This window comes from Callorhinus ursinus, unplaced genomic scaffold, assembly GCF_003265705.2.
Source record: "Callorhinus ursinus isolate GAN/ISIS: 27379988/994484 unplaced genomic scaffold, GSC_fseal_2.0 scaffold57, whole genome shotgun sequence".
Taxonomy (NCBI): domain Eukaryota; kingdom Metazoa; phylum Chordata; class Mammalia; order Carnivora; family Otariidae; genus Callorhinus; species Callorhinus ursinus.
In genome coordinates this window covers 5,501,506-5,523,062 of record NW_027397119.1, presented here as the reverse complement: position 1 = coordinate 5,523,062, position 21,557 = coordinate 5,501,506, and the positions used below count along the sequence as shown (strand labels likewise).

The 21,557-nt window shown below is 57.3% G+C and overlaps 2 protein-coding genes across 3 annotated transcripts; one reads left to right on the top strand and one right to left on the bottom strand.

Annotated features, from left to right (window-relative positions):
• The first annotated feature begins 423 nt into the window (after positions 1–423).
• ARL8A (ARF like GTPase 8A) lies at positions 424–9,339 on the top strand. Of its 2 annotated transcripts, none has more exons than XM_025855036.2 (7): positions 424–716; positions 5,890–5,970; positions 6,265–6,338; positions 7,109–7,202; positions 7,357–7,424; positions 7,640–7,733; positions 8,266–9,339. In XM_025855036.2, exons 1-7 carry the CDS (start codon positions 594–596, stop codon positions 8,491–8,493), a joined length of 762 nt encoding a protein of 253 aa, XP_025710821.1. In that variant the 5' UTR covers positions 424–593; the 3' UTR covers positions 8,494–9,339. The 2 variants fall into 2 exon arrangements, with proteins under 2 accessions (XP_025710821.1, XP_025710823.1); XM_025855038.2 differs by having other exon boundaries at positions 7,663–7,733; positions 8,266–8,463.
• Positions 9,340–13,015: 3,676 nt separating this feature from the next.
• On the bottom strand, positions 13,016–18,225 carry GPR37L1 (G protein-coupled receptor 37 like 1). The gene is made up of 2 exons (XM_025855035.2): positions 17,465–18,225; positions 13,016–14,487 (listed from the first exon to the last, which is right to left on the bottom strand). The coding sequence occupies exons 1-2, from the start codon at positions 18,092–18,094 to the stop codon at positions 13,684–13,686; spliced, it is 1,434 nt and encodes a 477-aa protein (XP_025710820.1). The 5' UTR covers positions 18,095–18,225; the 3' UTR covers positions 13,016–13,683.
• Between the last annotated feature and the right edge of the window lie 3,332 nt (positions 18,226–21,557).

Here is a 21,557-nt window from a genome sequence, read left to right as displayed (position 1 = left end):
AGGCAAGGACTCAGGGAACAAAAAGCCTCCATTGGCCGGCCTTTCATAGAGATCTCATCTCCGGGTCCTGGCAAGTGGGTGAACCATCCTCCTCCACCCTGCTTAACGGGGACCTCACCCACCTCGGGCCCACCACCCTTTAGGAAGGAACGGGGTGCCAGCCAGGGCGCGGCAGCCCGGGAAAATAGATTCGACCTCTTTCCCCGAGTGCCCCCGGACGCCAGCAGGCGCAGGCCGTACCCCGGAGGCGCGAGGTCTCCCCGCGCAGCCCACCCGCCGGCCGGGCTCGGGGCGAGGGAGGGGCGCGCGCTCGGGTGCGAGCCGGACACCGCCGGGCAGCGGCGGCGCGGGAGGGCGGCGGCGGCGGCGGCGGCGGCGGCGGCGGCGGAGGAGGAGGAGGAGGAGGGCGCTGAAGCCACACCCATCGGCGAGCGGATCCGGGGGCAGCAGTCGTCGGCCGCTGCGCTCGAGCCTCCGCCCGCACCGAGCCGCGGGACCCGGGCCGCACCGGGGAGGGGCCGCTCCGGGCCGCAGCGCGAGGGCAGCGAGGGGCGGCGGGCAGCCGGCGCCGGGCGGGGCCGGCGGCAGCGACCATGATCGCTTTGTTCAACAAGCTGCTGGACTGGTTCAAGGCCCTGTTCTGGAAGGAGGAGATGGAGCTCACGCTGGTCGGGCTGCAGTACTCCGGCAAGACCACCTTCGTCAACGTGATCGCGGTACGGGGGCGCGGGGCGCGGGCCCGGGGCGCCGGCCGAGGGTCGGGCCTGTCTCGGCCCGCGCCGCGCCCTGGTGAGCCGGGGTCGCCGCCTGGCATGGCCGGGCACCGCCGGGCGGGGGAGGAGCGGCCCCGGGCGCTTGGGGCCTAGCACGGCCCGCGGGGGACCCGGGTGGCGCGCGACCCGCTCTCCCGTCCGGGCCGGGATGGCACAGCTGGGGGGGGGGCGGGGAAGGGGGACGAGGACACGGGCTGGGGCCCTGGGACTGGCGGTCCCTGGGGGTCACGAGGCAGGAGGGAACCGCCGCCTGCAGAGACAGGTCCCCTCCGGTCCCCGCGCATGGGGGCATGACGGGGCGAAAGTGCCCGGGCCTTCCCGCCCCGCGTGCGGAGGGTCGCGGCTTGGGGAGGGGGGGCTTGGGCGAGCTCAGCCCCACCCGGAGGCTTTAACCCCTCTCTGCCGGAAGAGGAAGCCCCGCGCTATTGAGGGGGAGGGGACGTACCCCCTGGGGGTAGTGGAATCAGCTGAGGCCCTTGGCTCGCGCCCAGACTCCTCCCCTCCAGGAACCCGCGGGGCGTCTTCGCTGGGGGTCCGGGGAGGGTGGCATCAGAAAGGGAGTTTGGAGTCTCCGCCTGGCTCAGAAGTTGCAGCTGGAGGTGTCTCGGACCAGAGGATGAGTTTGGAGGGGCGCTGCCCACTCTGGACACGGGAGAGAGGGGCTCTGAGGGTTTTGGGTAGTCGAGTCCGAGGTGGACAGTATTCCGTCTTTCGCTGCTAGGGAGTGGTGGGGAAGGAGTTAAAATCTCTCAAAAAAAGGGAAGACGAGCTCCATGGGTGTGTGAGCTGAGGCTGCAGTAACGGCTGCGGCCTGCTTTAAAGAACCTGGAAGGACTGGGCCGGCCTGCTTTAAAGAACCTGGAAGGACTGGGCGTGTGGGGCTGAGGGAGGCTTGGGGCAGGGGGCGCTGGGGTTGTCGCGGCCCGGCCCCAGTCCCCATCCTAGGGTTTCTGAGAATTGTGAATTGGCCACATACTGGCCCCAAACGCGCATCCTAAGAGAGGTCAGCGAGGAAGTGTGGCCAGGCAACCTAGGTACCTCCCCGCGCCTGTGCTGCTGCCCGTCCGGAAGAGAGCCCCCTGATGGATCGCAGCATCCCAGAGGCGGGAGGGCAGAGGGAGGGCTGGAGCTGCGGGTACCCCATGGCCTCATGTTTGGGCACCGGCCTCCGTTTCCAAACATGCTTGGCAAATGACCTCTGCCCCTTCCTCCACCCCATGGTTCCTGGCTCCTCATCGGACAGGGCAGGACCTTCAGGCCCATGCTGGGTGTTTTGGCATGATGGTTTCCTAGCCAGCATGTGCCCCTGAGCTCCCGTCTGCCCAGGCGCTGGGCCTAGAGTTTGGCCTCTAGTTAGATCGGGCATTGACTCGGGCTCTTGGGCCCCCTGGGAGCATAGTGCGTGAACTCTAATCCTGCAGGCCTGCGTGGCTTGGCTTCTAGGCATTTCGATCTGGGAGGTGTCTCCAGGGTAGGGCCAAGAGGAGGAAGTTCCTGCTGCTCTAATGCTCAGCCTCCCTGTCCCCTCCAGTCCCCAGGGAAACTCTCCTCATGGAACGTTTCTGAAAGCCATGCTCCTGGCCAGAGACCCACAGGTCCCCGGGTGGGTTCCATTTCCTGGTCAGGAGGGCCTCCCCTAGACCTGCATCATATCTAAAACAGGAACAGAGCTCAGGAGTCACAAATGACACTGTCAGGGGCAGAGTTTCTGAGAGGTACAGGGAGCGCCCCCCTCCCCACCCTGTGCATTCCCCTTTCTAATATTCAATCTGCCACTTCGGCTTGCACGTCCTAAAAGTGCAAGCAAAGTTTCCCTTTAAAGTGGCTTCCCAAGAAAAACCACCCCTTGTAGACTTCAGTGGGAGTTCCAGCATCAGGGGAACCTGTGTTCTTGGATCTTCAGGGCGCCGACAGTGGTATTTCTGCCCACCTTGTGCATAAACACAGTAGAGTGTCTTTCAGAAAGAAATGAAGAATTGGGACCCCTGGGCTCTGTTCCTATGCCCACTACCGACTCTCTGAATCACCTTTGCCTGTTCATTTAGCATCTGTTTGTCTCAGCTTTTTCCCTGGTTGGCTTTTTCTACTCGCTATATGAGGTCTGACTGTAAATAGAAATGGAGTTGATGTGTCTAGCCGCTCAGCAGGCTAATGTGAACTGGAAAAAATAATTATATAGAGACTTCACAATGCTTCTAAGAACCTAAAACTGATCTTTTGAGTTCTTCTGAAAAAATTGTGATGTAAAAAGTAGGAGCTGTTTTGCCTGAGGGAACCAAGAGAGCCATTTTCAAATATTTGAAGCCCTTTAAAGCCATTTAAATATGTAAAGGCCTTCCTATGGAAGAACTCATCTCCGGGTACCCAAGCCTTTGGAACAAGGGATGGGAGTTACAAGAAGATGGATTTTTGACTCATTATAAGGAACTCATAGGGGCACCTGGGTGGCTCAGTCGTTGGGCATCTGCCTTCAGCTCAGGTCATGACCCCAGGGTCCTGGGATCGAGCCCCGCATCGGGCTCCCTGCTCGGCGGGAAGCCTGCTTCTCCCTCTCCCACTTCCTCTGCTTGTGTTCCCTCTCTCGCTCTGTCTCTCTCTGTCAAATAAATAAATAAAATCTTTAAATAAATAAAGAAAGAAAGAACTCTCAGAGAGCCGGAGCCCACCCAAGAGGGAATGAGCCAGAGCGTATTCAAGTCTGAGACCAGAGGTTAGACCACATGACTTTGGGGTTACTTCCACCCTTAAATGAGGAGCTTGTGAGATCAGGCCTTAGCAGGGAAGTGAAGTCATAGCCTGGTTCCAGCTTAGCTTTGGTTCACAGCTGAACTGGAAATATGGGTGCCCGGGAGCCTGGTTCCCTGGCGGTCCTCCTACCCAGGAGCATATTCGGCCAGGCTAGGCTTTTCCTTTATCTGGGAGCCTGTGGGTCTTCTAGTTCCCAGAGATGCCAGATGGGTCCTCATGCTATATCCAGGCCATTTCCAAGCACTCTGTGAGCCTTATTTGCCAGTCTCTAGGAAACGAAAACCCTTCTCCCCATTTCACAGAAGGAAAACTTGAGGCCCAGAGAGGTTGAAGTGCCTTGTCCAAGCTCCTCCATGATGAGTGATTAACAAAAACTGGGCTTTCTTCTTCAGACCTTTATGTTCTTCATGAGCCCAGATGAGGAGGAGTGGACTTTGGTCCAGCAGATGCCCCCACCGTGGCACGCTGCTGGGGTTTGGGACTTAGACCGCATGTGATTAGGGTCTCCATCCTTAGTGAGAATAGAAGCCGTCCTCCCTCAGGGCTCTCCTTTCTCTCAGTGATTCCTAACTTTTAGGGCTCTTGGGTCTTTTTGATATCTGATAAAAATAAGAGACCCTTAGGGTGCCTGGGTGGCTCAGTTGGTTAAGCGTTCGACTCTTGGTTTCCACTCAGGTGATGATCTCAGGGTCGTGAGATGGAGCCCCAAGTCAGGCTCCACACTGGGCATGGAGCCGGGTTAAGATTCTCTCTCCGTCTGCCCCCCACCCCCTGCTTGCACTCTCTCCCTCTCTAAAAAAACAAAAACAAAACACACATTAGAAACCCTTTCCCCAGAGAAGTGTCCATACAAACAGAAATTTTGCACATGCAGATTGGGTGCAATTTCAGGGTGTTCGGGGACTCTCTGAAGTTCATCTGTGGCCCACAGGTTAGGAACCCTTGCTCCACCTTGTCACTAGCATCAGTCATGGGGACTCACTTCTCACTTCCAAGGGCCTTAGTGAATGAGTCTGGGTGATTCTTGCAGATAAAAGGGAATCAATACCTCTCATTCAGATGGGACCTCGGGAGTCTTCCCTCAGGCCTACAGGCTCTGAATAAGAAATCATCATCTCCTACACCTTGGCTAATGTTCAGAGCGCCTGACTTCTGTATGTGACCTGAGGTAAATTATTCCTGCCACCTAGCAGAAGAAAATGGCATGGTACAGAGACAAGGCTGTCACCCTCAGATTCAAGGTTAAATAAGCCCCATCTCCTGCATCTGGGGGAGGAGGGTGGTAAGCAGAAGTGTCCTACATGGGAACATGAAGATGACCTTGGAGGGAGTTTGGCCTGGCCTTACTTGAGGCCTGGGGCTAGTTTTCTTTCTTTTTTTTTTTTTTAAGATTTTATTTATTTATTAGAGAGAGAATGAGAGACAGCATGAGAGGGAAGAGGGTCAGAGGGAGAAGCAGACTCCCTGCTGAGCGGGGAGCCCGATGTGGGACTCGATCCCGGGACTCCAGGATCATGACCTGAGCCGAAGGCAGTGGCTTAACCAACTGAGCCACCCAGGCGCCCCTGGGGCTAGTTTAGAGCAATCTAGACATCTTGGAGACGATTCAGAGGGGGAGACATGAAGATCATTAGAATTTGAAAATGGGTTATGAGATATGGAATAATAGTCAACTTCTTATCATTCAGCAAACATTTGCTAATGTTGTTAATGGGGACATGGTTCCCCTCCCCAGGAAGCTCTCAGTCTAGTGGGAGACACATGAGTCAACAGGGAATGTAGAGTGTGGATTATCCGCCCTAACAAATGGAGTATAGTGCAGATAAACCAGAACCATGGATAATCCAGAAATTACGTCGTGTGCAGTGCATTTTGGGGTGGCCTGTTTACCTTCCATCAAAATATTTACTGCTCATTTGAAGATATGTCTGCTTCCCTTGAGATTCCCCCCTGTTTGCCCTGACCTGTTTGAAGTCCTTTTGCTGGCAGCTGATTGCTCTTCTGCTCTACTGGAGACTCAGTACAGTAAAGGGGCATCTGTTGCCACCGAGAGATGGTGGTTAGACCTTAGGAAGAATTTTTTCTCTGTCTAGGCTGAGAGACTTCGAGGCGGGCAGGAGAAGACAGGGCCTCTTGTTCACAGGAGAGCCGCACGGAGTGGGTGGACACCTGGGTTGTTGATGGCCGTCCTGCCTGAAAGCAAGGGACTCTCAGGAGATGGCCCCGTGCCCCTTGCAGAGGGTGCCTGTGACGCTCTGGCCTGGCCTCTGCTGTATTCTTGCAGCCCTTGTGACTCTGCCTGCCAGGGACAGCACATCTGGGTTCTGTCGACTTGGTCCCCTTTTCCAATTCTGACTCTTCCTTCCAGTCAGGACAGTTCAATGAGGATATGATCCCCACTGTGGGTTTCAACATGCGCAAAATCACCAAAGGGAATGTGACCATCAAGGTGAGTGGCAGGAAGCCAGAAACTCTGGGCACAGAAGAGCACCTGTGTGCCTGCTGGGGCGGAACCCCCGGAACGAGTTGGGGAGGGTATCTGAGACCCCTGGGAGAAGCCAAAGGAGGGCAGAGGCTTGGAGAGGTGGGAAAAGAGCACCAAACTTCTGAGGCAGTCAGAGGGGTGTAGGCACAGGAGGGATGGACAGCAAACCAATCCCTGGGTGGGGGAGCGGAACGGGGAGCCAAGAGGGGTTTGGTTGCCTGCCTATTGCTGAGACCATGTTGCCCTCTTCTCACTCAGCTCTGGGACATTGGGGGACAGCCCCGATTCCGCAGCATGTGGGAGCGCTACTGCCGAGGAGTGAGTGCCATCGTGTAAGTGCAGGGCCGGGTTGGACATGGGGCTCAGCCTCCCCGGCTTCCCCCCAGGCCTCACCGCCTGCAGGGACCCCTCCCCGGCTTCCCCCCCAAACTTCACCGCCTGCAGGGACCAGAGGCGCAGAGCTGGATTAGTCACAATCCTTGGTTCAGGGTACACTGTCCAGTCCAAAGGAAGCCTGCCTTTGCTTCGTGTGCTGCGTGTTTCTTGCCTGCAAAACGCTCTGAGCACCTCCCGGGCAACCTGAGAGCCAGAGCATCAACCAGCCGAAAGTACCTGTGTGTCTCCCTGCCTCCCCCACCCTAGAGTCACCACTATCCTGAAATTTGTATGATTTAAATGGTTTGTTCCCTTGCTTTTTTTAAAAAATAATTTTATCCTACATATATATGCCCAACAAAAGATTGTTTTGTTTTCGTTGTGTTTGACCTCATTTTTTAGAAGTGTCTTACTGTAAGAAAATCTGGGGCTGCCTTTGCTTTGTTCCCTCAACCAGGGCTAGTCTTCCCGTGCAGACCGAAGAGGGTCATTTTGGAAGGGATTTACACCTAATCTTAAAGGGCCAGGCTTCACCCCTACGTGGCAGCTTGTCCAGAGGGGACTTTGGGATGACAGGACAATGACAGGCCGTGGAGGAGGCCCAGGTAGCCCATAGATCCAGAGGTGACCAAGCCCCAGCAAGATGTTTCCTCCTGCGAGCACAGCTCCTGTGCCTCCCTCTCAGCCTGTAGTGTCATCATGCTTGTCCCCACCTGCTCTCCCCCAGGTACATGGTGGACGCCGCTGACCAGGAGAAGATTGAGGCCTCCAAGAATGAGTTGCACAACCTACTGGACAAACCCCAGCTGCAGGGCATCCCGGTCAGCAGCCTAATGGAGTGGGAGGGGAGGGAGCCAGCTGGGAAGTCACTGGGGGCAGGGCGGGAGGCAGGTGAAGGCCATGGGGTGGGGGAGGGGAAATGGCTATCCTGGCGCAGCAGCCCTGGACATAGTCCCTGTCCTCCCTTCTCTGTAGGTCTTAGTCCTGGGTAACAAGCGAGACCTCCCGGGAGCATTGGATGAGAAGGAGCTGATTGAGAAAATGTGAGTTTGGTTACTCTTCTCTGTCCTTCCTGCCTGCTCCCCAAATTTCCCAGGCAACGGAGAGACGGCTTGCTGCTGTGCCCAGTGTCCGCCACACGGTGGCAGCAGAGCCCACTTCGCCAGGAGCCTCGCCCTTCCGGGTGTAGCTCCTTCAGCAGGAAAAGGACTCGGTTGCCCCCAGCCCCAGGCCCCCTGGGCAGTCCTAGCCTCAGCAGGTTCTCCTCTGGTTCCCCCCCAGGAATCTTTCTGCCATCCAGGACCGAGAGATCTGCTGCTACTCCATCTCCTGCAAAGAAAAGGACAACATTGGTGCGCGTGGGTATGGGGGAGTTGCTGACATTCTGGGAACAGCCACAGGGCGAGGGGAGGAGCAGAGAGGCACTCCTGGGGATTCTCATACAGTGGCTCTCAAAGCTTTAACCTCCCCAACTTTCCTTGAAGCCCAAAGTTCGAATCGTCTCCTGGGGTGGGACCGGTATCCAGGGAGCTCAGATTCTGAGCATTACCCCAGCTCTGCCCTCGACTGGTTGTGTGATCTTCGGCCCATCACTCCCTTCCGTGGGCCTCACGTCCCGCACTATAACATCACAGGGTTGGATCAGGCAGTCCTGGCTGTGACATCCCACGGCTCCAGCTTTCCCAGCACCCACACACACCCCGCCACGCATCTGGGGCTGTTTGGAGCTTGATGGCTCTGGGCTTCTGGTGCCCTTAGAGCTGATCCCCAGTTGCAGTTTTGGAAGCCCTGGGCTTATGCCACGCCCCTGGGTGTTTGCTCCCCACCTCCCCAGTCTGCCCAGCACGGGAAGGCCTCTAAACTTCTCCGTTGTCCTCCACCCAGACATCACCCTACAGTGGCTTATTCAACACTCAAAGTCGCGGAGAAGCTGAGACTGCGGTCCTTCCCCCTCGGACCAGGGACCTGCTGTCATCCAAACCCGAAGCCGAGCTCCCCGCCCACCCCGCCGTCCCCCCTAAGCCTGCCCCTCCTCACTCAGCGTGGGGAGGGGCCCTCTGGGGATCCCAGAGTCCTGTTCTGCTGAGGTTTGAACTCCTGATTTTATTGTAAAATAAACTGCTCCCATTCTGGTCCCCTAACCTCTGCCCCTCCCCCTTCCCTCCCCCCCCCCCCCCCCGCTTCCGTCCCCTTAACAGCCCGGGCCCCACAGCCCCTGCCCTCCACTCTCCCGTGTCCCGCCCCTACGCTGCCCTTTTCAACACTCTTCTGTTATTGTCCTGTGTGTACAGTATATATATGTATATATATTTTAATTTTTTAATTTAAGCAAAGACTAAAATCAACCATTTGATGCTGCAGGGGCCTGTCAGGATCTGGGAGGGGGGCGGTGTGGAAGGAAGGCAAGAGAGGCAGGGCTGGCTCAGGGCAGGTCGAGATTAGGAAGGTGAGAGCCCCTAGGGCAGGTACCAGCCTGGGCACTGGTGGCGTCCCCATGTCCCGTTTGTTTCCACTTCTCAGTCTGGCTTGTCCCTGCAGTGCTTGAATGTCACAGGCCGACAGGAGCCTCCAGAGGTGCCCCTCTCTGACCCCAGTCTCAGTAGGGCGACCAGGCACACCTGAGTGCCAGAGACAACTGGGCCAAAGGGCAGGAGGCCAGCCTCCACGCGGCCCCGGCAGCCCCTCCTGCCCCTTCCTAGGGCCCCCAACTCCATGGGCCACCTCATTTTCTGTTCTCATTTTGCAGAGTTGCACAAGGAGAGAACTCAGCATGGGGGGTTGGTTCTTTGGGTTTTGTTTTCTGTTTGTTTATTTGTTTAATTTAATGATTTGTAAAGTGATGTTCCTCTTCCTTTTTTACACTTTTAGCTCATATTTAACCTCTGTTTGGAAAATGATTCTTGTAACTGTACATTTTTTGCCTCCTAACAACAAGAATAAATGACCAGTTTTGTGTTGGGGGGGCGTCCGGGGCTGGTTATTTGTCCACAGACACCGCGGGAGGAGTGGCGGGCCTGCACACTGGGCACAAACAGCCACAGAGAGCAAGGCACGTGCTCACGCTGGGCGCACAATGGCACCTCACAAAGCAGCCTCCCGCACATGTGCCTGGGCCTTGCCCGGCCTCCTCCTCCCTCCCTCGTCAGACTTGCATGCGGTCCCGGCTCTGAGCTTGCAGCTGCCAAGGAGAGCCCAGCAAGTCTGGGGGCTGGGGGTCAGCGTGGCGGGAGTGTGGGGCTGCATCCCGATGTGTGCAGGCCTGAGCCTCTGGTTCCCAAGAGTCCATTCAGAACCCCACATGCAGGGCGCCTGGGTGGCTCAGTCGTTAAGCGTCTGCCTTCGGCTCAGGTCATGATCCCAGGTTCCTGGGATCGAGTCCCGCATCGGGCTCCCTGCTCCGCGGGAAGCCTGCTTCTCCCTCTCCCACTCCCCCTGCTTGTGTTCCTGCTCTCGCTCGCTCTCTCTCTGTCAAATAAATAAAATCTTTAAAAATAAATAAATAAAATAAAACCAATGTTTAAAAAAAAAAAAAAAGAACCCCACCTGCAGCTGGAGCTGGGCCGAAGCCGGAACTCTGTCCCCACCCATGATGAGCCAGTTACTTGTCCCCCAGGGCCTTTAGGGCCCGATGGCGTCCCTCCTTCCCTGCTCCCCTGCTGGTGTCAGTGCTCCTGGTTTTCTGGGAAAGGGTACCCCCTTATCCCTCTGCCCAATCTCAGTCCTCTCCCCCGCTTGGCCCCAGCCTCCAGAGCTGGTCCCCCCTCCTCCTCGCCCACAGCTGCTGCCTTAGAGCCTTGTGGGACCTGCTTACCCAAATCCGGGGCCATCTTGACCCAGTTTTGCAGCAAGCCCCGCCTCCCCGCCCCTGCTTGGCCCACCCCCAGCCTCCCTCCCCCTTGGAAAAAGGAGCAGGCCCCTACAGCTGCTCCATGCCCTCTCGTCCTGCCTCTGTAGGAAGAAGGAGCCACACGGTTCGCTAAGATCTGGGAGCAGGGAGCCCAGGGCTCAGGGTCCTGAGCCTGCCCTGTTGGCTCTGAACTTCACCAACCCTTTCTTAGGGCCCAGAGCTTCCTCCTGGAGGCACTTTTCTCATCAGAAATGACTTGCTTCAGAGGAGTCTGAGGAAAGAACGTGGATGGAATTTGGCAAAGGGAGCAAAATGATTTTAGGGTGTCTTCCAGCTCTAAGGACTAGGAAACGTGCCCCCTGGTTAAGGAGGTCGAAGCTGGGGCCAGCCTGCCCCTGTGCTCCCCCTGCTGCAGAGGCTGCCCCTGGCCTGGGAGGCCGGAAGAGGCCTGTCACTCATACGAGGAGCAGGACGGGGGCAGGTGGCAGGGTTGACCTGCCTTTCCCTGTCCTGAATCCCCCGATGAGGGGCGACATCTGAGATTAGTCAGGATGAGCTGGTGACGAGCAAGTAGGTATCCTACCGCCCTGCCTGCACACAGCAGGTGCCTAATAGGGCCCAAAGAACTTGTGAAACTTGGACAGGGAACAGACTTGGGCGGCTATCTGTAAATCCTCATGCTTGGGGCCCTTTGAAGCGCCAAAGCCTGGATGAGTTTTGAGAGTACCCTGGCCAAGCCTACTCTGTAGTACTAGAGAATTCATTTCCCAAAAGGAGGAAAGGAAGAAAAAGTGCCAGGTGTCATGCCAGATGCTTTATGTATCTTGTCCCATTTAACGACTGTAGTCCTCTGAGAGGGGTTATTCCCATTTTACGGATGAGGAAACAGAGGCTCAGTAACCGTCCACTCTGATTGGAGGGAGGTGATTCTCACCGCAAAGCGCTCATGCTCTCTGCTCCGCACTCCCAGCTCCGCACTCCCAACGGAGGGGGGAGGCTCAGTGGGTTGCCCTCCCCCCCCACCCCCGCATCAGGGCCTGAGGGCTGGTCTGAAGTCCGCCCTGGGGGGAGGGAGAATGTCTGCGCTGCCTCTGAGCATCCCAGCTCAAATCCACCGCCCACCACTGTGCCAACCTGCACCCCCATCCCAAGCCTGGGACCCCTAAGCAACAAATGCCACATTGTTCCCCCAGCTGGCCCAGGCTGGAGGGACAGTGGCTCTTTCCCAAGGCCCTGCTGGCCTGCTGACTAATCTTGCAAGCCATTCACGTTGGCAGGCGTGGGAGGCAGAGGTGGTGGCAGGGCCCCGGAGACACCATCCCCCCACCTCCCTTCAGCTCTGAGCTGGCCAACCAGCAGGAGGGAGAGGCAGGGGTGTGTGTGTGTGGAGGGGTGCCCTCTGGAAAAGTCCTCCCAAACAGGATGCTGAGGCTCTCCCCTCCCCTTTCCCCAGCCTTCCATCCTCAGCCCTCTCCCGGAGCCAGACCTTACCTCAGTTCACCCCGGGCCCCCTCCCTACATCCCATAGGAAGCTCCTGGTGAGTCTAGGACTGGGGGTGGGAGTGGGGGTAGAGAGGAAGTTGGGGGGTGTGTGTGGGAGAAATGGCTCTGGTAACCTCAGTGCCTCAAGCCTGCCTTTGGCCCCCTCTCCAACCTGCCCCCCACCCACCCATCTTAAGTTTCTACAGACAAAGCTGAGGGCTTCGGTCGCTGTGGCAACAGGTCTGCTGAGAGATGGGTGGGTGTCATTCCCCAGCACAAAGAGTGTGCGCATGGCGGCCTCATCACTTAGCAACGGCCTCCCTCTCTCTTGGAGTCACCCGTCCTGGGGGTGGGTGCCAGGAAGAGAGAACAAGGCCATTAAGATCCCCAAGGGGCGGGGGAAGGGGGCTTGGGTCCGGGGCCGGGCTGAGGCCAAGGGGTGTGGGTGGGGTGGACAGAGGAGAATGGGGCCCAGTGCACTCAGCAACCACTGTCCCTCATCATCCCGGGTCCCTGGGACCCTTCCAAGGCCCCCTGTAGAGGTTCTAAGGTAGACCTGGCAGCCAGAAGTTGCCGGTGGGACCCAGAGCTGCACTTTGGATGGGGAAGGGTGGTTCTGAAGGAAGCTGGGCTTAGGAGGCAGGGAGTGATTTGTGGCTTAGGCCAAGGTGTCCCTTCTGGTTGACCTCGGGCCGGCTTCTCTGGGCCCAAACAGGGTTAAGGGGGCCTTTGGAAGGGCCCCAGAGGGGGACCCGGTGGAAGTGGGATATGGGGGCAGGACCAGCAGGAGGAGCTCAAGGGTAAGGGTCTCTGGGGGCACAGGATGGAGCTCTGGCTGCCAGGAAGGGGGTGTGGTGAGGGCAGGATGGGGGCAGACGGGCAACAGGCAGCTGGGCCGTCTACAGGCAAAACAGTCTGTTCTAAGAAACTGAACAAGAGCAGCTCTCTCAGAGTCAGAGGGGCTGGAACCCCCAGGGCTCACGGAGGGAAGGCTGCTGGCTTCTCTAAAATGGGGGCTTTGTGGAGAGTGAGGAGCAGAGGTGGGGGCTCCAAAAGAGAGAAGTTTGCAGCCTTTTGACTTCTCAAGGATGCTCGGGCTCATGTCAGGAGGAAGACTTAGTCTCCACTTCCCAAGCCCTCCCACCACTCTGCCCCTCAAAAGCCATAGGGCTGTAGGGCTGGGCAGGATATCCGCCACAGGCCAGAAAGGGCCAAAGGGGGCCAGAACGAATCCCCCTAGGGTCCCACCTGTCCTGGAGAAGGGCCAGGTGCATCTGGGCACCGTCAGGGTGTGGCACAAGAAACTCCAGTGGGCACAGGGATAGTTCTACCTAGTTTATTGTTTTTGAAGAAGGGCCTGCTACAGAGGGGGACCCACCAAGGGAGGTGGGGACAGGGCAACCCAGGATATGTCAAAGAAGGAAGAGGAAGGAGAGAGAAATCCTCTGGAAGGAGGGGAGTTGCCAGGAGGAGGAGGAGGTGTCCAAGGCTAGGGAAGATCTGGTCCAGAGAAGAGCCAGGTAGGGCTGGCCCCCAAAGGACCCTCTATTCTAGGATGGATGAGTGTCAGGGAGACGATACTTAGAGAGGGCCCAACTAAAGTATAGCAGATTCCAAGACAGAGACAGGTGAAGTTCTGGCTCCCGGCTGGAGGGGTGGGGGGAGGGGGGCAGAGACTGAGGGTTTCTAGGCAGTTCTAAGGACCCGGAAGCATCACCACCCGCCAGTTGAGAGCCCAGGGCTGAAAGGCCCCACAGAGTGACAGGGAAGGTCCTGCTGGGGGAGGGGGCTTTGCCGTGCCTGAACCCAAACCCCGGCAGGAGGAACCAAGTCCATCACTAGAGAGCAAGACGGCAGAGAAGCGAGACCTATGGGGGCAGAAACACCAGACCCAGGCTGCGGGGGGAGGGGGGACACCCTCCCTGCCCCTCCGTGCCCCTGCCCCCGTGCCTCCCCCAGGCTGGAGCCTGGCCTCAGCAAGGCGTGCCCAGGGGCAGGAGCGGGGGCGACTCCCTGGGCTTGTGGAAGTAGATGGAGGAGGGCGCGGCGGCCTTGAGCTTGGCGTCTGAGGCGCGTGCATCCGAGGCACTGCCACATCCCCCCCAGCAGCAGCAGCAGCAGCCCAGGAAGGCCTGGCCCAGTGGCCTGCAGGTGCACAGGAGGAGCACGGGCGTGATGGCCCCCTTGGAGAAGGTGGAGAACTGGTTGATGAGGCCGAGGAGGTCTAGGGTCTGGCGAGTCAGCTCCGTGGAGAGGTAGGCCACCACGACGTTGCAGACGTTCTCGGGGAGGGTGCAGAGGGCGTAGACCACCGTCAGGCCCACCACCGTGCTATTGAGCTGGCTCTCACACTGCTCGTGCTTGTCAGCCCGGCACTCGGGCTTCCTCCCCGGAGGGCCCCGCACCCGCCACGTCACCAGCTGGCAGGTGACGGTGAAGAGGATGGGCAGGCAGAAGTAGCAGCCGAAGTACCACCACATGCGGGCGTTCTGGTAGGTCATCACCAGCGAGTAGAGCGACTCGGGCAGGCTGGCCGAAGGTTTCATGATGCATGAGTCCAGGGTGCCCGTGGTGGGGGAAGGCTCCTGCGACAGCTGCCACAGCAAGAGCTCGGGCACGGCCAGGATCATGGAGCCCACCCAGATGACGGCCAGCTTGGCCAGGATGGATTGGCACCGCTCAATGGGCCTCACCTTGGGCAGGGTGCTGGTGGCCACATGGAAGCGGTCGATGCCCAGGGCACAGAGGCTGAAGGTGGTGACTCCCAGTGAGGAGACCTGTGGGCAAAGGCGTGGAGGAGAGGAGCATGTGGTCAAACCCAGAGGGCCCGGTGGTGGGGGTGGGGGCTGGGTGGTGGGGGGAGGGTGCCTGGTCTCCAGCCTAGACGGGGAGCTGAGTGGCAAGTGTAGAAATGATAGGAATGACATTTAGTGAGCATTTCTCACACGTCAGGCATCAGGCACTTCGCACCTTGTCACCAAATCCTTGCAGCCAACCATCCCACACAGGAAGAAACTAGTTCAGGCAGGGCAAGTGACTAGGTCAATGGCAGAGTTGAAGTCCACGTGCAGACCGGTCTGACTCTTTCCACCTTGCTTCTTTGCCTCTTGGGCGAGGGAATGAATGGCCTGGGTCCCACAGACCCTCGTGCTCTCTGAGACTTTGGGAAAAATCATCTTAAATGAAGCATCAAGACAAAGACATAGAAGTTCTGGGTCTTTGCAGGTCCTTCCATTCCCACATCCCATTATGTGCATCAGGTGAAAGGTTTTCGAAACATGGCTGAGATACACACACACACACACACACACACACACACACACTCACTCTCCCCATCCTAACCAGAAAAGCCCAGGGCCTGGCTGTGTGGGGAAGCAGCCCCCCACCAAAACAGCCTGTACCCAGCCTCCCGGATGCTATTCATTGAGCACTGAGGAAAATCACCCCGGGAGCCAAGAGAAAGAAGCCAGAGCAGCAGGGGAAGAAAGTGCCAGAGAGAAGAGAGGAAGAAAAGAACCCTCCCAAGCTGTCGGGTGATGTTTGACCACACTCAGGGATTGTGCTCAGATCCCCACTTCTGTCCAAATTCTTCCCTCTTCTGGCCAGGGGAACACAATCCCTGGCTCATTAGCACTGCCCCCAAGTGATCTTTGTGAGAACCCGTGCCCCTCCCTTGGCAGGGGAGCCCTGCGGATGAGCAGCCTTTGGGGCTTGGACAAAACCAAAAAAAAAAAAAAAACAAATTCCAAGTTGCCTTCTCCTGCTCCCTCCTGGGGTCTGTCCTGGGATCCTCCCTATAAAAGGGTTCCAGAGCAGGGTATTTTAACTCAGGCTCCATCACCTAGCCTGAAGTGGGGGGCTCTACCAGCTCATGACCATCTCCATCCTCTAGGAGGTGTGGAGCCAGTAACCTAGGAGGATGGAGGCCACAGCCTGGGTATTAGGTATGTTGAGACCCATAGTCAGGCACGGCCAGGCTTCCGTGCAGACAAGAGTTCCCATATGTCTGGCCCCCTCCTCTCCTGTTCTTAGACCCTTTCCTGGCAAAACCCAATACTTACTGAATTATTTTATTTTATTTATTTTATTTTTTAAAGATTGTATTTATTTATTTGACAGAGAGAGACACAGCGAGAGAGCAAACACAGTGGGGGAGTGGGAGAGGGAGAAGCAGGCTTCCCGCGGAGCAGGGAGCCCGATGCGGGGCCCCATCCCCGGACCCTGGGATCATGACCTGAGCCGAAGGCAGATGTTTAATGACTGAGCCACCCAGGCGCCCCCTTACTGAATTATTTTAATGCTAAGGACTTGGTAGATATTACCCATTTAATCCTTCAAGAATTCATTCAGATGGTTTTTATTATTATTATCCCCAAGTTACAGAGGGCAAAGCTGAGGTATAGACAGGTTAGGTCACTTACTTAGGTCACTCAGCTAGTGAGGGGCAAAGCCCAGTTCCTAACCTCGTCCTTGTGTCTGGCCTCTCACGGGGCGCCTGGGCTCTGCACCCTACAGGATAACTAAGATGCCAAGGCTAGCCCCAGTTGCAGGATCTTCTTTGAGGTTTGAGTACCTTTGGGCTCCGGTTAGGTGGTCTCCCTCGGTTGGGAAGGACACGAAGGGCTGCACCAACTGCTGAGCCTCAGGCTGTCCAAATATGAAATCATCACTAATATATGGGGAACTGGGGACAGAGTTGGGAATAGGGCCCAGATGCCTGATCCTGATTCCTTCTCCATCCCGGGCATGTCACCCATGGCATACAGCATCCTCCACGCATCTGGAAGAGCAGCAGCCTTCATGGGGAGGCCAGTCACGCCCGTCCTCGGGAGTACCCACTCCCCTCGATGTAGCCAAAGTTTAAAAGGCTGCTGGCTTATTTTGTGCTCCTGTACAGACACAGTGGCTGGCCTTGTTGGATCTTGCCTAAATGCACAAAGATTGGTATATTTTTGTAATGTTTTGATTTAAGCTGTCTGTATATGATCTACACCTCCGTCATCACCCATGAACCTATCTTAAGGTGGAAGTCCCCAGAGGTAAGGATGGCCATTTACTTCAGAACTACAGAAGAAACCTGCCAGAGGGGCCATCTGGTCTACCCCATGGTTGGGAGCTAAGCAAACTGGACAGGGGGCATCACCCGCCCAGTGATACCCAGTGTGTCAGAGACAGAACTGTTACTGAGCCCCTCACCCCTGGGTTCCAGCACGCTTTCAGAGAGCAACGACCATCACAGTAAGGAAGGGACTTTCTTTCTGGCGTTTGCCAGTTCACTCATGGGGAGTGAACACTGACTTGATTTTGGGGTGCACTGCAGGAAACTGGGATCTCCCTTCATACACTGCTTGGAGAAGCGGGATATTCAGAAGTAAAGAAGGGCAGGGCAGCGGCAAAGAGGGAGAAAAGGAGACATACTGCGGAAAGAGCGATTTCCTGGGCGGACAAATGGAGGGGGGTTAAGGCAGGGGAGGGGACGGCTCAGAGCAAAGAGAAAGGGGGAGAGATTGGCCTTGAGGCTGCTCCGGAAGCAAGAGACCGGGCTGGGGCTGGCCCCCAGAGCTCCTGCCCACCTCCCCACTCCCCTTAGCTGGCTGCGTTTACCTGAGAGCCACCAGGAATCAATGCAGCACTTGTCTCCTTGCCTAAACGGGAGGAGAAGCGAGACAGAGCTCCAGGCCTCTGGGGTCCTGCACACCCACAGAGCCCACATCGGACAGCCCAGAGCCGAGCTCCGGCAGGACGCACACTCACCTCCATGAAGGGCACAGCCCGGCAAGAGGCATCGCCCAGCAACCTCTGCTTGGTGAGCTCATTGAAGATGACCACGGGGAGGCAGAAAAAGAGAACCAGAAAATCCCAGAGGGCCAAGCTGGCCAGGATGGAGTTCCAGGCACTCTTCAGGTAGTAGCTGTGCCACACGATGCACATGACCGACAGGTTTCCCACGATGCCCACGGCAAACACCACCAGGGCCAGGAGCATGATGGCATAAGCTCTGTAGGAGCTGTCAGTCACCGGGTACAGGGGGTTCTGAATCTGCAGCCTCTGGCCCGGCGTCCCTGTCAGATTGCCCCGAGGCTCCTGGCCGCTGCTGGCTGTGCCCCCATCCTTGTCTGGGTTGGGGCTGGTGGCCACCAAGGGCTTGGAGGGCTGCAGGTCAGCAGGGTGGATGGGCCGGGGGTACTCGGCCCACTCCTCGGGCTCATACTGCTGCACCCCCTTGGCCTCCTCATCCTCGGTGCCTCTCTTGGACCGGCTCTGCTGCTCCTGGGCCTCGGCCCTGTGCCGGCCCGCGGGCAGGGCGGCACCCCCAGAGACTCTGCTCAGCCCCGCAACCAATAGCACGGCAAGAGAGACGGCCAGTGGCCACAGCCGCTGCATGGCCGGACGCCTCCCCGAAGAGCAGGTGAGGGCGAGGGACCCGAGCGCCGGGCTGACCAGAGAGAGGCAGCGGGCCGCTTGGTCTGCCTCCAGTCAGGCGTCTGGCATCACCAGCCTGCTCCAGTAGACTCGAGCTGCTCCCTCCCACCGGCTGGCCAGGGGCTGGGCAGGGCCCTCTGCTGGACACTGAGCACTCTTTGCTGCCCTCACACATCTCGCCCTCCAGGACATCCTCGTTGGGGCCCACAGGGCAGCAGCAGGTCAGACCTTTGGGGCCCTCGGAGGCCACCTGCTCCCACCACAGACGCCAGAGAGGGATTGTGGCTGACCTAGGGTCCCACAGGTGTGCAGAGGCCGAGCTGGGACTGAAACACGGGCCTCCAGACTCAACCTCAGGAGACACTTCCCCGGCATCTCTTCCTTTTGAAACCGGACAATAACACTCGCTGTCCTTTCTCAAATACTCACTAGCACCTGGCTGACCTCCCCACTAACCCTCACAACCGCTCGACTGGGCAAAGGCTACCATTACCATTTTTCAGGCTTGCAGAGGTCAGTCACTTAGCACACAGCTAATACACGGTAAAGCCAAGCCCAGGACCTGGATTTGACTCCAGAGCTTGTAACTCAACAGGCACCAGTCCATCTGCCTGCCTTGTCAGCACATGAACTCTCCGCAGAAAGCAGCAAAATCAAAACTTGAAAACCACATTCTGATCCAGACACGTGATGGATGGACATTTGCAATAACCAATATTTACTGAGCACCTGCTATGCTCCAGACAGTCAGGAAAGAAAAGGGTAAAAGACCTCTGCCACCAAGCAGCATTCCGTCCGGAGGGGAAAAGGAACATGTCAATAAGTAATTATAATTCAGTGTGATAGATGTTGTGAAAGGCAAAGGACAAGTCGCTGAGGGAACCCACAGGGGCCTGGAGGGATCTGGAAGGCCTCCCAGACGAGCGGGCATTTGAATGGTTCCTGAGATATGACTGTGTCTGCCAGAGAGATGATAGGGAAGTCAGCGCTCTGGGCAGAAGATACAGCAGGGCAATGGTTCAGAGATGTGACAGGGGCAATGCCCCTGAGAGCCAGCAGGAACGTCAAGGAGGCTGGGAAGCAGGGGGCTGCGGGAGAGAGCCTGGGAGCTTGGGGCAGGGAGCCTGGAGAGGTCAGCAGAGGAGGAACCAGGAAGCACTGTGTCTGCCAGGCCAAGGGGTTTCCACTTATCCCAAAAGCAGCGGAGAGTGTTACAAGCTGCTGAGCAGAGGAACAGCGACTTGAGCAGGTTATTTCGAGGATTCCCTGATGGCCAGCTGGGGTCTCGGCAGGCAGCCGGGAGTGGGAGGATGCAGGAGGACAGGAGGCAGGGCCACCCTTTGGGAGGCAGCAGTCTGGAGGGTGGCAAAGAGCAGAGCGCAGGAAAACCGCCAGCCTTGGGGGGGCTCTGGCTGATCCCTGGGCATGGAATGGACAGTGAGACACTCATCTGTGCGGGGAAGAACGTGGAGTGAGGGTGGGAGAAAGCCTCGGCTTTGCGCTCGTGGAACTGAATGGGCCACAGTCATTCGGGTCAAGATCTGGGAAGAAATGATCTGCAGCTCCCGAGAAAGGAGAGAGAGGAGGGTGGAGGCACGGGTGGGTCAGGGGGCCAGAGAGGGTGCCAGCACAGAGAGGGGAGGGTTCGGGGTGAGGCCCGAGGAGCCCCTCACCCACAGGCAGCCCCAGGAAGCGGCGCAGGAAGAAAATGGACTAAAAACAAGGAGAGGGCCGGCCTCTGTGTCCTGCACCTCACAGCCAGAGCAAGAGAAGAGCAGCCGGACCTCTGGGGCCCGAGCTGCAAGTCACTCATGCACTCAGCAAACATCAACCAGGGCCTCCCAGGAGCAGAGCAACTTGGAAGTGACTTTCCTGGAAGACTTCCTGACCAGGAAAGCCTCCACACTCAGAGGGGCCCCGAACCTGCTGCATAAAAATAGGAATCCCAAGAAAAAAAGGAAGGGGAGCAAGAGAAGAAGAAAAGAAAAACACTGACGTACCCTCAGACAAGGTCAGGGAAGCATCTACGGTCTTTTTTTTTTTTTTTTTTAAAGATTTTATTTATTTATTTGAGAGAGAGAGAATGAGAGATAGAGAGCACGAGAGGGAAGAGGGTCAGAGGGAGGAGCAGACTCCCCGCCGAGCAGGGAGCCCGATGTGGGACTCGATCCCGGGACTCCGGGATCATGACCTGAGCCGAAGGCAGTCGCTCAACCAACTGAGCCACCCAGGCGCCCCGCATCTACGGCCTTTTAAACATTTTTCTTTCCGGCTTCTTACAGTTCACCCTTTTCATGGGGCCAGGAGGCACAGGCGGCTGGAGGACTGACCATGTCTGGGGTTCAGAGTGTCACAACAAAAAGGCAGAGGTTCACCCAGAAGTTAGGTCAGCCAAGGACTCAGCTGTCCCCTTTGTTGCCAGCACCCCCCCTGGCCCGCCCCCCCTTCCCCAGCAGAGCGGAGTGGCCAGGACTCAGGCTCACATGCCCGGGGAAGGTTGGAGGAGGGGCTGTGGGAGGTGCACCAGGCCCCCAGCCCTTATCCCCAGCATCCTGTGGTCCACCCTTGGAATTGTGCTTTCTCAATCCCACTGGAGAACTGACCCCTGGCCCTGCCCCCGAGTGAGTCAGCTCCTTCCAAACACCCATGGCACTTAGGTTGTTGTTGAAACTACCTTCTGGGGGCACCTGGGTGGCTCAGGCATCGAGCGTCTGCCTTCGGCTCAGGTCACGATCCTGGGATCCTGGGATGGAGCCCTGCATCGGGGTCCCCGCTCGGCAGGAAGTCTGCTTCTCCCTCTCCCACTCCCCCTGCTTGTGTTCCCTCTCTCGCTGTGTGTCTCTCTCTCTCTCTCAAATAAATAAATAAAAACCTTAAAAAAAAAAAAAAGAAAAAAGAAACTACCTTCTGCCTTGTGGTGTGGCTATTTTGGTAACTAGGGTCACCATCCACATCGTCACCACTATTTATTGAGCACTCACCAAGTGCCGGGCCCTGAGCTAAACACTTGGTATAATTACCATACTTAATCTTGACATTCGTACCCTGGGCTCAGAGAAGTAAAGTAACTTGCCCAGGGACACAGCTCATGAACACCAGCTGGGATCCAAATGCAGGTTTGTCCAACTCCAAAGCTAAAACTCTTAACCACTCCTTTGTGTAGCCTTACAGAATTTTTATCCAGGAGGAGACCCTAAGGATGATCTACACCAGCCTTCTTACTTTTCAGAAGTGGAAACTGGGGTGCCTGGGTGGCTCAGGTGGTTAAGCGTCTGCCTTCGGCTCAGGTCATGATCCTGGAGTCCCGGGATCGAGTCCCGCAGCGGGCTCCCTGCTCAGCGGGGAGTTTGCTTCTCCCTCTGACCCTCTTCCCTCTCGTGCTCTCTGTCTCTCATTCTCTCTCTCTCAAATAAATAAATAAAAT

Coding starts and splice junctions, on each gene's coding strand:
- ARL8A (XM_025855036.2), top strand. CDS start 594: ATGATCGCTTTGTTCAACAAGCTGCTGGACTGGTTCAAGGCCCTGTTC. Junction 717..5,889: donor CCTTCGTCAACGTGATCGCG/GTACGGGGGCGC, acceptor TCTTCCTTCCAG/TCAGGACAGTTCAATGAGGA. Junction 5,971..6,264: donor AAGGGAATGTGACCATCAAG/GTGAGTGGCAGG, acceptor CTTCTCACTCAG/CTCTGGGACATTGGGGGACA.
- GPR37L1 (XM_025855035.2), bottom strand. CDS start 18,094: ATGCAGCGGCTGTGGCCACTGGCCGTCTCTCTTGCCGTGCTATTGGTT. Junction 14,488..17,464: donor GGGCTGTGCCCTTCATGGAG/GTGAGTGTGCGT, acceptor CTTTGCCCACAG/GTCTCCTCACTGGGAGTCAC.